Below are 14,699 nucleotides of genomic sequence, written 5' to 3'. Positions count from 1 at the left end.
ATCAATCCTTCTACCTCTAATTTATCTTTTGATTATCATCATTAGTTACTACAATACATACTTAAACAATCCACAGTAGGCTACACAAAACAAATCTCTTTTCGTACTTCTAGCTTTAAGGAGTTTGTAGGATATGTTACGAGCTTTTTAGGGGTCTACCATCGTATAAAGTTTGGAAACCACTGCTCTAGAACAAAAAGCCTGCGATAATTTCGTTTCAAATAGTTTTGTGTCTTGGCAATCATAAGAAAATAAAAACAAGAGGAACTTACCCCGCTTACTGCTTCTGTTATTTGTTTCTCAACGTCGATTATTTGATTTTTTAATTTCGTCATGGAAAAGGATACACTCTGCCGGTGAGAGTTTTCTTCCTCGGTTGAACTACCCTGAAGATTAAAATACAGTAAATTTTATTAGTAACATTATTAATTAATGTTACTGTTACTGTTAATGTTACAGAAGATTAATTAGTAACATGTTACGATTGATACACCTCTGCCAGGACCATAAACACTGAGAATGGAATATCCGAATTGCAGAAATATCTATAATTCTCATATAGCATGCCTGTTTCTCATTTTGTCATAATTTTGATCCCCATCTTCTACAGAGATAAATCATGTATATATATATATATATATATATATATATATATATATATATATATATATATATATATATATATATATATATATATATATATATATATATATATATATATATATATATATATATATATATATATATATATATATATATATATATATATATATATATATATAACTTATATAAAACTTATTTAAAAAAAATTAATTAATAAATTAATCGTTTTTTCTGAAGTAAGTCTTCAAATTATCACTGTAACCCCTTGTATACGGAGTCCGCTAAATAATGCTATATTGAGAGTTAGTTGATTCAAACATTCAACTTCAGATACCAATATATATATATATATATATATATATATATATATATATATATATATATATATATATATATATATATATATATATATATATATATATATATATATATATATATATATATATATATATATATATATATATATATATATATATATATATATATATATATATATATATATATATATATATATATATATATATATGGTATCTGAAGTTGAATGTTTGAATCAACTAACTCTCAATATAGCATTATTTAGCGGACTCCGTATACAAGGGGTTACAGTGATAATTTAAAGACTTACTTCAGAAAAAACGATTAATTTATTAATTATTTTTTTTTAAATAAGTTTTTCCGAGGGAAATAAAAAACGAAGTTGAAACTTGAAACGGACAAAAATTATTACTTCACAGCTTATCTAATATATATACCAATAAACTAGTAAAATTAAGCCAACTAATCATGTTTCCCTATGTTTTTAAGGTTTATAAAAAAAAAAATAGTGCATTCCTGAAAACACAAAAGCCAAGTATAGAAAAAAAGAATATTGATTTGGGAGTCAAAAGTGAGCATGTAGACTGACAACAATAAACGAATCTGTAAAGTTTTCCATAGTCTTACACCAGTTGTGGCATCAGTAACTTTCAGTATACAATTAAAATTATTTTAAAACACAAAGGTAAAATTAAATATTTTCTAAATAACCGCGAAGTAATTGAACAGCTTACAGAAATATTGGATTGATTTATCAGGTAGCATTTTGGTCTCGCCAGCTATAATACCAATAGTGACTAATATATGCTTTAATGCATATTTGTAAGAAATATGCTTTAACATTACTTGAAATGAAGATCAAATAAGACATACGAACTCTGGAAATCCGATCACTTCTCTCTGTACAACAGATAATTTCAAGCTATGATACAAATTCTAAAGCTAGTCTATAGTCCTAATACTATCAAGATGGCTCTACTTCGAACTTGTGTACAAACTAATCATGACATATCCTTTTCAAAACCAAAACGAGAGCCAGTCATTGAGCTGAGCCATTGTGCAGAAGTCATACCAAATTCAACATAAAAAAATAAAGCAACAATCCTAAAGTGGATAGTTGCTTTATCTTAAAAGGGATTGATGTTATTTTTATCCTGTAAAAAGTGTCCTTAATTGGTTTGCTTTTAGTGTACCAAAACTTTTATATTATTTTGTGTTTTCAATAAAGAGCTAGTTTTATGATCCTAAAAGCATAGGGAAACATAATTAGTTGGTTTATTTGTACTAGTTTATTGATATATATTAGATAGGCAGTGAAGTAATAATTTTTGTCCGTTTTAAGTTTCAACTTTGCTCTTTACTTCCCTCGAAAAACTTTGTTTTTTAAATTAATCTTTTTTCGTTTTTGATTAAAATTTAATGTAGAAACAACGCAGACGCGATCTTTTTTATCTATACGGAATAATGTATGTTCGTTTTAAGTTTGAATGTCACTCCTTAGTTTCAGTTGAAAACTTATTTTTAATATAATTTCTAATTATCACCGCTCTAGGGGAGATAAGACACCTCTAGAAAATACTGCAAACAACCTTGACAGCCACGAAAAACTTTCAGTCCACAACATATAGTTCATTATCCATGCTTCACAAAACAATAAATGTTTCTCAGGAACGTTTGTTTTTGATGAGCAAAAAGCTGTTTTTACTCGGCCGACTTTGCCTGAAAAAGCCATAATGAAGATAAGGCTTTATAAATCACCTACTGACTAGCAGAAACTAGAAGGCTACTGTAACAAAAGAGAACTGTCTAAGGGCTCATTTAAAAGCTTATATTTATATCCAATCGCTTTTTATAATTTGACTGGATAGCACATTCCCACAAAGTGCACTTTCGGTTGTTTCCCCCATTTTTTAAATGAAAAAGTGCCTTTCCCACTGAAATGACCAAATAAAGGTGTTTTCAAGAACTAGACCGGAGCAAAAAACTAAGGGGGCAAGGACGTCGCTTCCCATCAATTACCGCCATTAGAACTAGCACACAGACTTCATCGCAGAGTGAAGTTTGAAGGTTCAATTCAAAACTGTTGATCATTCAAGCAAAAGTTTTGGTAGATTTTAAATTGAAAAGTTTTTAGTTTTAATTATTTTGCTTTCGGAATAATCTTTTACTTTTAAGATGAGTAGGCGATTCATTCAACTTACTTCTGAAGGGGGAGCATATGTGAGGGTTTCTTATAAACCTCCACTAAAGGGCTTTGAACCATAATTATTGCAATGGTACCGTTTCATGCTTTCAAACTGTTTAACTTAAGAAGTGATACCAAAAGCGCCGTTTTTAGTGCTATTAATTTAAAAAAAAAACAAGTTTTTTTTAACTGCAAGTAAGGAGCGACATTAAGAGTTAAAACGAATAGAAATTATTCCGTATATGAAGAGGGTTGTCACCTTCTCAACGCCTCGCTCTTTACGCTAAAGACTGACTCTTTCTCTCAACTCTACTTTTTAAAACGATAAAATCTTTAGCGTAAAGAGCAAAGGGTTGAAGAGGAGAAAACCCCTTTCATATGCGGAATAATTTCTGTTCATTTTAAGTTTCAATGTCGCTCTTTACTTGCAGTTAAAAAAACTTGTTTTTTTATTTAATTCTGAACGTTTTTGAATTAATGCATGTTTTGGTTTTGACTCATCGCACAGGACTAATTAAAACAAAATTTCATGTTAATTTTTTTGTGGCTAAATGGCTTTCTCATAGTTTTGACCGGACGATTTTGATAGTAAAAGGGGTGGGGGAGGAGGCCTAGTTGCCCTCCAATTTTTAGTTACTTAAAAAGGCAACTAAGGCTTTTTACTTTTTCTTCGAACGTTTTTATTAATAATAAATATCCGTAACTTACGAAATAACTTACGTAACGAACTTCTATATTTGTATATTTTTATTACGTCTATGAGGTGGTTCACCCCTCTTCAATACCTCACCCTTTACACTAAAGCTTGAATTTTGTCCCAATTCTTTAAGCATGACCCCTAAATCACAAAGGCCGTAGAATAAATAGTTGAAATTACTAAAAATACTTTAGCGTAAAGAGCGAGGTATTGTGGAGGGGAAGAACCCCCACGTGTACGTAATAATTTCTGTTCGTTTTAGTGCTGCTCCTTACTTCCAGCTGAAAACACCAGTTTTTCATTTATTTTCTCGTTGCTTTTTTTAAATAATGCTAGAAAATCCTAGGGCCCCTTCTTGGAAATTCTTTTCCGTCGTGATAAAGTCCTCCATGGACAGATCCTCCCACGTAACCCCCTCCTCCCGACCAACCCCCCTCCCCTCAAGGCGAAAAAGTTCCCCTGAAAACGTCTGTAAACTTCACAATAACCATTACTATATGTAAACAATGGTCAATGCTTGAAACTTGCTGCCCCTCCCCCGGGGACTACGGGGGATTAAGTCGGCCCGAAAGGCATAATTATTAAGTTTTACGGCTATGATGAACAAAACAGCTATCTCAAGATTTTGACCCGGTGACTTTGGGAAGAAATGAGCGTGGGAGGGGGTCAAGGTGCCCTCTAATTTTTTGGTCACTTAAAAAAGGCACTAAAACTTTTAATTTCCATTAGAATGAGCCTCTCGTGAAATTTTAGGACCACTGGGTCAATACAATCACCCCTGAAAAAAAAAACAACAAATAAACACGCATCCGTGATCTGTCTTATGGCAAAAAATACAAAATTCCACATTTTTGTAGATAGTAGCTTGAAACTTCTACAGTAGGGTTCTCTGATACGCTGAGTCTGACGTCGGGATTTTCGTTACGATTCTTTGACTTTTAGGGGGTGATTCCCTCTATTTTCTAAAATAAGGCAAATTTTCTCAGTCTCGTAACTTTTGATGGGTAAGACTAAACTTGATGAAACTTATATATTTAAAATCAGCATTAAAATGCAATTCTTTTGATGTAACTATTGGTATCAAAATTCCATTTTCTAGAGTTTTGGTTACTATTGAGCCGGGTCGCTCCTTACTACAGTTCGTTACCATGAACTGTTTGATATCGCGCTTTTGGATGGTAAAATTGATAAAAAGCACGTTGATATGAGTAATAGGTTTCAAATGAGCCTTCCCAGGATATGCTTTAAAAAATGAGAGCATGACATTTGCAAAAATAGTGGATTATCTGAAAGCTTTCCGGTTTCCCCCTTCAATTCCCCTCAAGGTCAACGGATCTGGTCGGGATTCGAAACAAAAGCTCTGAGACATGAGTTCCGTCATTTAAAATCATTAAGATCCGGTCACCCATTCTTAAATTAAAAATACTTCTATTTTTTCTAATTTTTTTCAAATTAACACCCCCTCCCCCAAAGAGAACGGATCCGTTCCAATTATGTCAATCATGTGTCTATAACTTGTGCTTATTCTTCCCATCAAGTTTCATCCCGATTTCTCCACTCTAAGCGTTTTCCAAGATATCCGGTTTCCAAGATTTCTGTTTCCCCCCTCCAGCCCCCTATGTCCCCGGGTCCGATTCGAGCTGAAAATGGAGCATCTGAGACATAAGATCTTTCTATATATCAAGTTTCATTAAGATCCGATCACCCATTCGTAAGATAAAGATACCTCAATTTTCACATTTTCCAAGATTTCTGGTTTCCCCCTCCACCTCCCCCCAATGTCACCGGATATGGTCGGGATGTAAAATAGAAGCACAAGGTCCTTCTAAATATCAAATCTCATTAAGATCTGATCACCCATTCGTAAGTTACAAATACCTCATTTTTTAATTTATCCGAATTTCCCCCCCCTCCTCGACTCCCCCAAAGAGAGCGGATCCAGTCCGATTATTTCAGTTACGTATCTTAGACTTGTGCTTATTCTTCCCACCGAGTTTCATCCCGATCCCTCCACTCTAAGCGTTTTCCAAGATTTTAGGTTTCCCCCTCCAACTCCCCCCAATGGGGACGGGGGAGCTGGATCCAAATTTCGACCAGGATCCGGTCGAAATTTAAAATAAGAGCTCTGAGACATGATATCCTTCCAAACATCAAATTTTACTAAGATCTGATCACCCGTTCGTAAGTTAAAAATACCTCATTTTTTCTATTTTTTCCGAATCAACCGTCCTCCCCCCACTCCCCCCTCCCCGGATGGTCGGATCGGGGAAACGACAATTTCTTATTTCATATGGTCTGCTCCCTGCAACACCAGCCAAATTTCATCGTCCTGGCTTATCTGGAAGTGCCTAAACTAACAAAACCGGGACTGACAGACAGACAGACAGACCGGCAGAATTTGCGATCGCTATATGTCACTTGGTAGATATGCCATAAAAATCGGCAGACAGGTCAGTGCTACCGATGCAAAAAAGTGATTTTCCTTGTTTTTCAAGGAGGAGGACTGTAATTTCTCTGTATAATGTTATCGACCATGCTGATTCCAATGGTATACTTCCCACTTTGATCTGACGCCAGTTTCGAGGGGGTTGAGGCTTTTTTTCTAAATCACCACAAATTCCTTTTTTGCAATAAACTTTTACTTTTAAGAAGAACGAAATAATAGTTATCATTCCTGAGTCAGTGTCACCCAACACAGTAAGGAACTCAAACATTGTTATTGTCAAAATTGTTCTTGGGAGACACGCTTGCCAGTTTCTTCCATGTACTAATGCTAGATTCGGCCAAACTTCACAATTTGAGGCAGTAATATTATAACTTGGTAGCCAAATTTTTCAAACATTCACCCAATCAAAACATCGTTTTGTTTCGGTATTACTAGTTTGTTTAGAGACACATGGGTTTTAAAAAGTTTGGTCGCAAAACGAGAATCTAAAGTGACAAATTATAGAAATTAGCCGAGTCTTGCTTCGATGCAGCAAAATACCATCTTATTCAAGCTATTCGCTATGACACTTTGACTTGATTTAAGACAAGAAAGCACAGTACAAAAAAATAGCAGTATATTCATCGATTTAATAGCTTCAAAACTTTACCACAATATTATTCAATACTAATAATAGTTTTTCCTTTGTTAAAGGTTAAAACTAAGGTTTTGATAATTGATAGGTAAATAAACATTAGGAGACACTACCCTAAATGGCATCATACTGATAACACTAAATGACAGCTAAGATATTACAAACCGAGCCATTGTTCGACGGAAGTCAGCTAAACAGGACGTAGCCAATAGTAAATACCTAAAAAAGGGAGGAGGGGGCTGAGCTCTCCTTAAAATCATAATAATCAAAATATTTCCTCAAAATTTATCATTTAACAAACCTACATTTCTTTGCTTTGAAAAATATACCCCCTCCCTCCGAAATTAAAATGTAATAAATACAGCAACAGAGTATATATGCCTACTTTAGTACCACTAAAGCGATCCCCTTGAAACATTCTCTATACTCGCCATAAGGAATATATTCAGTCATTTAATCAAACTGTTCGTGGTAACGAACTATAAGTAAAGGAGCGACCCGGTTCAATAGTAACCAAAATTAAAAAAAACTGAATTTTGATACCAATATATAAATAAAAAGAACCGCATTTTTGTGCTGATTTTAAATACATAAGTTTCATCAAGTTTAGTCTTACCCATGAAAAATTATGATCCTGAGAAAATTTGCCTTATTTCGAAAAAATGGGAAGGGGGAACCCCATAAAAGTCACTTAAAACGAACATAAATTATTCCGTATATGAAAGGGACTGTCCCCTCTTCAAGGCCCCGCTCTTTACGCTAAAGTTTGACTCTTAACTTAACTTTTTAAAATAATAAAAAAAAACTTAAGCGCAAAGAGCGGGCGTTGAAGCGGGCACAGTCACTTTCTTATATAGAATAATTTCTGTTCGTTTCAAGTTTTAATGTCACTCCTTACTTTCAGTTAAAAAAAAACTTGTTTTTTAATTTAATTTCTGAAAGTTTTTAATTAATGCAGGTGTTGATTTTAGATCACCGTACGTGAATAATTAAAACAAAATTTGCATATTAACTTCACTTTTTTTGGATAAATGGCTTTCTCAAAGTTTTGATCGGACGATTTTGAAGAAAAAGGGGCGGGGGAGGGGCCTTGTTGCTCTCCTATTTTTTGGTTACATAAAAATGCCACTAGAACTTAATTTTTTTATTTGCATTGCATTCTATCTTACCCAAAGATGTCTTTCTCCCATTATATATATATATATATATATATATATATATATATATATATGTATATATATATATATATATATATATATATATATATATATATATATATATATATACATATATATATATATATATATATATATATATACATATACATTATTATTTTTAACTAATTAGGAATAAACAGGGCAAAGGCTATGTGGAAGGAAGTAATCAACAAAAGTTGTTAGTCAGACATTCAAACAATCCATCAGGGTGACAAGACCCGGGCGGAGAGGATTGGAAAAGTCACAGATGTTTAGCCATGTTTCAAACCAATTTCAAATCTGCTCTAAACAGCAATCTCTGATCTGATCCCTTTGTCCAATTGAGTAAAATAATAAATATCTTATTCACGTGTAAACTTAAAATAAATAGAATTTATACCTTTGTTAATTGACCCCTCCCTCCTTCCCGAACACACCACTCTTTAGGTTAAAGTTTAAATAAAGCTTTCCTGAAAGTATTTTACGATGGAAAAACTAAAGCCCAGTAGGTTAAAACCAGCACAATATTTTATTTACCGATTGTGTGTAAAAACATTTGAAGTGAACATATAACTGATAAATACAAACACTTGATGGGTCTTTTCATTTTCAACCTGTGACGAAAAAAAAACGTTAAACTTTATCAAGTTTGTTTGTGTTACAGCACTAATTCTTAAAACATTGAGGTAAAATAGAAAAATTAAACCTGGACATTAAAGTATTGTGGCGACAAGTAAAGACCCATATCCCTTATTTTTTTCCAACAGGACGCTTCGTATGAATGGGTGATCTTAAAAACTTAGGAAGGTACTCATTCGGTTGGATATTGAAGGTTCTAATGGCCGTTCAATAGTCATTTTTTATTAAAATATTTTTACCCGGCCACTTCGTACAGAAAAGGTGATCATAGAAACTACGGAGGTGGCTAAGTCCATTGGATATCGAAACCCTTAACGTCTATTTTTTTTATTTTAAAATGACATACCATTCTTTGCTAACCAGCCTCCACGTAACCCCCAAAGGCGTTCGATAGCAAGTTTTATATAGCCAATGCACTCTGCATAATCAAACGATCGAACAAATATGCCTCTGAGGATGGCGTGGCCCTCACAGCCCTCGGAGCAAGGGCCGTGAATAATGCAAATTACACATTATTCAATTGCTTAAGCAAATGTTTTATAACATGAGAAAAAACAGGGTTGTTTGATATTGGATGTGCAATTGGCTCAAAACTCTCAAGGATCGTTCTCGAATCAAAATCATCAAACTGTTTGTTGTGGGGGGGGGGGGGCACAAGAAAACAAAAATAGGTCAAAATCATTTTTGTCCCTGATCAATTTAAAACTTACAGCCGGGTCCTTAGTCCTAAGTCCTTAGACCGAGTGGAATCTAATGTACAAAAATTAAGAATTTCTAGGACCCACTCTACCATCGTAGGAACTAGGAAAGGGGCTCATTCGATTGGAAATTGAAGGTTGTAATGCACTTTTTAAGGATCGAACGTGATTTGAGGACCACCATCCTTCAATTCCAGGCCCTTTTTTGCAGGCCCCCCATTAATCGTACGATACAGGACCCAGATTTAGAGATACATATTTTGCTGAGAAACTTTGAAAGGTCTAATAAGTATGTCCCTGGGTTTGTTTTTTTCTTTCTCGGCACTTTTTGGCACTATAAACCCCTTTTGGACTAGAATCTATTCTCGATGAAATAGCGATATAGAGCGAAAGAAATAATTTATATCCAAGATGTCAAAATAACATATATGATAGCTCATAAAACTTATTGAGGGGGTACTGGGAGGTCAAAGGTTTTGAATTAGGGAAGGGGGGTAGAGTCAGAGGTAATCTGAAAGAAATTATGTTACAAAGTTATCAAAACGGTGTGTGTACAACATCTAGTGAACGATATGTGCAGATTAAGCTAAAACATTGGAAGCATTGAGAGGAGGAGGTGGAGGCAACCAAACCTCATATTTTGTGTTTAGAAGGAAGGGATGGGACGGCGTGTTTGTGTTTAGATGGCTAAATTAGAATTTAAAGAGTTTTGGCTTCTATCGACGAGGGTTGGTCTTTGTCTTTACTGCTTTCATTACCATTAAGGGCTTGACAAATGATTGTCATCAATTACAAGTCATACTGTTATTTAGGTAAAGCTCATTTATACTTTCATTAAATGAAATACTATTGTAACAAATGTTGCATTCTTTTTTTCACTCATGAACCATAACACGGGCAGTTCTCACCTATTTTATAGATGGTGCACAGGCTTTTGACTATTTTCCCTTGGTCCAGAACAATAGAGCAAAGGTACACCCTCTTTCGACTCCATGTTTTTATTGTATAAATCACAATAACCTTTTAACTCTGTTAAACTACAAACTACACAAACTTTTCGCCATCTATTTTTTATCGTAAGAACAACTGCAGTGAAACATCTTATACGCTTGCACATATTTATCTGCTGGTTATCCTTAAGGGGACCTACACCCTTAGGAATATTCCTAGATGACTGTACCATCGATAAGAATAGGGGTTGGCTTGCCACTATTTCGGCCGAGAAGGGAAAAATAGTTTTCCACGATTGATGACAAGAATTAGCTTTGTACTCATAATTTTATTTCAAAGGGTGACATATGTTTAGGGCAAAGGGGACTATGTTAGGGTGAAGGGAAAAATACAGGAAAGTGGAAGAAAAATATAGAATCTTGAAATTTCGGGAGGGAATGAGCCCAAAGATCCTTCCAGCAAATCTTCCTGATGCTGGTATTGACAGTTGAACCATTTGCATTCAGCAGCAGAAATATCTGTTATATGCGGCTGAAGTATCATATTCTAAGAAAAGATAGAAGCTTGCAAAAATAATAAACTTTGCCAAATTGCCACTTCTGCAAAATCCAAAACAATAGTTTTGCTCCAGAGGATTGGATTCTCGTCAAGAAAACCAGTGAAATGAAAAGATTATGGTCCAAATACCAATCTTTCATTAATCAGTTAGATGACAGTGAATGCGTAGTTTTAGATTAAAGTGCGCTAGGAATTCCTTTGCGGCCAATGCCTCTTAGCAAAGGAAAAAACTAGAGAGATAACGCTAGGCAGCGTCAATTACAAACAAGCAATGAATTTTTCAGCCTATATTTACTGCCAGGGATTATGTTTGTTTGATAGCTGCAACCAGGCACGAATCTTATGAGAGGGACACAAAATGTCCAACTTTGCGCCAGGTTTTTTCTAATTTTTCAAGAAGGGGGAGGGGCATATACACGTTATTTTGTGTGTGTGTGGGTGGGGAGGGTCAATAATTTGATATAAAGAGTGCCCAGAAATTCTTTAAGTTGAAATTTCGAGTGGCACAGGAACCAAGGCCCTCGCTCGTAGGTTCTTGGGTCCTTCATAATAAATCTAAGGAAGAAATGCTAATTCCCAGCATTTCAAAAAATCAGAAGGACAGATCTCAATTCCCAGATGTGATTTGCCTTGCTTTTATTTGATTCTGCAATGGAAGGCTTTCCATCTAGCAACAATCTATGAGAAATATCTCAATTCCCAGCATAAAACATCAATTTGGTATTACATGATTTCACTCTGAAGTCATTGGGTGATTTCATACAAACAATGGGGCTCCGTTAATCTTGAATAGAATCATGGTGAAAATAAACAAAGAAATCGAACACGTAACAAAAAGGGAGGACAGGTATCCCCGCCATACCGTGCGTTTTCGAAGTTGCATCCCCTCCCACTGAAACACATTCGTACGTGCTAAGACCAGAAGAAATGATGGTGCTCTTCTTTTCGAGAATTAGAGGCTTGCGGCCTATCTTATGAACTACAACAAGAAATACCGCTACTACTACTATTTTAATAACTCGTCCCGGCTCTAAGCAACCTGAGACCAACAGAGCTGCAGATACCCCTTCTCTGTCTCACTCCCATTTTCCCTCCCATGAAGTTTTTGCTTCCTTCAAATCTTTTATTTGGCTCTTATAATCCAGTTTCGAGGGCGTTCCGCTTCTTTTTTTGGCCTCAAATGGACCCTACAACCTGGCAACGCAGCTGAACTGCAACCTTGAAAAAAATCGAGATGAAAATGTGTGGGTAGAATTAAACAATGAAAAAAAAATGAGGGCTAACAATCTGAACCACACATTGAACATGTCAAACTGACATTAAATTTTATGCGTAAACCACAAATTATGATAAAGCCTAAGTTACCGTAAAAATTTATATTGAAATAAACTCTGACATTGAAATCCATCTTTTTTTTTAATGGAGAAGCTCGTTATATTTAAAAGGATATACCGTTTTTCTCTTTCGAATATATGCCACAATGGCCAGATTCAACAAAAGCTTGAACATCAAAATACTCAACCTGTTCTAATGATGTTACCTGTATTACTACTAGGATAATTGTCAATTAGCGACTAATCCAAACTGCCTTCAAGTGGGCCAGGAAATGAAATCTCTGGGAGGCAATGTATACGTGTTTGTTGCCTTTTCAAAGGTCATATCTATCAGATGGCAAGACAGATTTAAATTATATATGAAATCTAATAAACAAGTTTTCACAAAACGCTTAAGTAAAAAAAAGTGTTAAACCTTAATTTTACTCAGACATTAGGTGTCCATCAAGCCTGAGTACCATAACTAACGTATATTTATTTTCTTATGTTCTAATGGGATGTAAGAAAACGAAGACTCATAAGATGAGAGAAATCGGAGAACTAACAAGCAAAACGTAGTCCTAACTGTTTCAGAGGCTGGCAGGGGAGTCCAGCTTATTTGATGCCTGAGCCTTAATCCAACTTTTGCTCGCATTAGGAGTTCATTCTCTAATGGCGTTAGTTTTAAATTAAGCGGAGCCACCGTTACAAACCTATGGGTGCGTCCTGTGGTGGCGCAGTGGATTTGACCTTAGCTTGGTAATACGGGACCCAGAGATCGAATCAAGCTGCAGGAATGCACTGCAGGGCCGACGCAGGGACCTTAGTAGTCAAGAAGCGTCGTTAATTCTTAAATAAAAATAAACCTTCGGAATAAAAAATCACCAAAATTAATTTAACAATCTGAAAATTTACAGGCAGTAGAACTCCTCCACTCAAAATGGCTTGCCACACCTTAAAACCAATTCAACTTTACCACTACTTAAACAGGTCACATAAGATTTTTGGCACTTATTCTTAGAACTATTCCAATGACAGTAGATATTGCCTCTCCAAATATTTGCTGAGCGTGACTTAACCGTTTTGCTATAAGATTTACGTCTTGGAAAATTTATCAATGGGACTTGTTCTATAATTACATTCACCGCACACATTTGTGGAACCAGAAATTGCAAAGCAATGTGAAAAGTTCACGATTTGAGAGGAACCTTAAACATGAGCTTTCTCCTAGATTTATTAAAAGGTGATGAAGGAACCTATTGACCTTAAAGTTTACTTTGGAATAAGAACAGCTTGTAGACACTCGGATAACAAAATGAGCTAATGCTTTAAGTTCATTAATACGACTTGTTCCAGATTTGGATCCAACAAGCAAGTGTTCGGCGTTAGAGTTTGTATAATCATTGACTAAGAGCTTTCTCTTAGCCTAGTTTATTTTTGAAGAGCAACAACAGCGTAATTCCCAAGAGTGTATTTGACAACATGGATAGTATGTAAATTATAAACGAAAATACTTGAAAAGGGTTCAAAGTCTTCTTTTCCGGTCTGATCATGGTTGAAACAGTAGCTGCAACCTAGTAAAGAAAGAGCGAAGTACGGTCACTAATTTGAAAACGGGTTTTTATAAAAATTGGCTGGTGCTTCCGCAAAACATTATTTCGGAAACAATAATTGTGACTCATATTCAATAGAATAATGACTTGTGATTACAAGGAAATTTTCTTTTACAGTTTCAAAAAAAGGCTGAACCCCCTCCCCCCCCCAAAAAAAAATGACTTCAAAGTAATAGTACTCAATAAAATCGCATTGCGAAAAACTAGAATTGGAGCTCTACAGTCCCCCACAACGAACAACAAGGAAAATCACATTTTTGGATTAGTGGCAAAAATACGTCTCCTTTTTGTCGTTTTTTCTTCCCAGGATCGTGTCGAACCTCCGCTGGTAAAATATTGCAAGAGGGCACATTTGAACGTTAATGAAATACGCAAAGTAATCCATCGCAAAGACAATGGAAGCCATCAGTTTCATGACGGGAGAGATATCCAGTACTGAAGCTCTTCTCCCAAGAAGCAGAAGTTTTATTTCTTTAAATATACGCATTTAAGTTAGTACGGAAGACTAAATAAAAACTTTCCATAATGGACCCCCCCCCTCTTAAAAAAAAACTTTAGATGTATCTGAAACCCTGCACCAAAAGATAGGTTACTATTGCCTTACATCCATCGTCTGAATACACCACATTTAGCAACACAAAACGCATTTGAGATCATTTAAAGGAAAAAGCATCTCAGTTTATCACAATGATTTACAGATATTCACTCTAGGGGGTGGCGTAATTTAGGAGGGCACAGTTCAGCATGATTTTTAACAGATGACAAAAAGATTTAAAAAGGCTTGGTCTAACAAGATTTAAATTTTTCTTTAAACGAAATTTTCTGATGAAAATAATGAGTGGAGTTAAAAC

General features: G+C 35.0%; 1 protein-coding gene across 1 annotated transcript in view; it reads right to left on the bottom strand.

Moving 5' to 3' along the window:
* LOC136030088 (pleckstrin homology-like domain family B member 2) overlaps window positions 1-14,699 on the bottom strand; it is a 116,703-nt gene that overhangs the window by 56,583 nt on the left and 45,421 nt on the right. The window contains exon 6 of the mRNA XM_065708753.1: window positions 273-386. Coding sequence (XP_065564825.1) covers window positions 273-386 — 114 coding nt within the window. The remainder of the gene's footprint in view (window positions 1-272; window positions 387-14,699) is intronic.

The sequence above is a fragment of the Artemia franciscana genome, chromosome 8, assembly GCF_032884065.1.
Source record: "Artemia franciscana chromosome 8, ASM3288406v1, whole genome shotgun sequence".
NCBI classification, from domain to species: domain Eukaryota; kingdom Metazoa; phylum Arthropoda; class Branchiopoda; order Anostraca; family Artemiidae; genus Artemia; species Artemia franciscana.
Note: the sequence above shows the minus strand (reverse complement) of the source record. Positions and strands in the feature narration are given on the sequence as shown.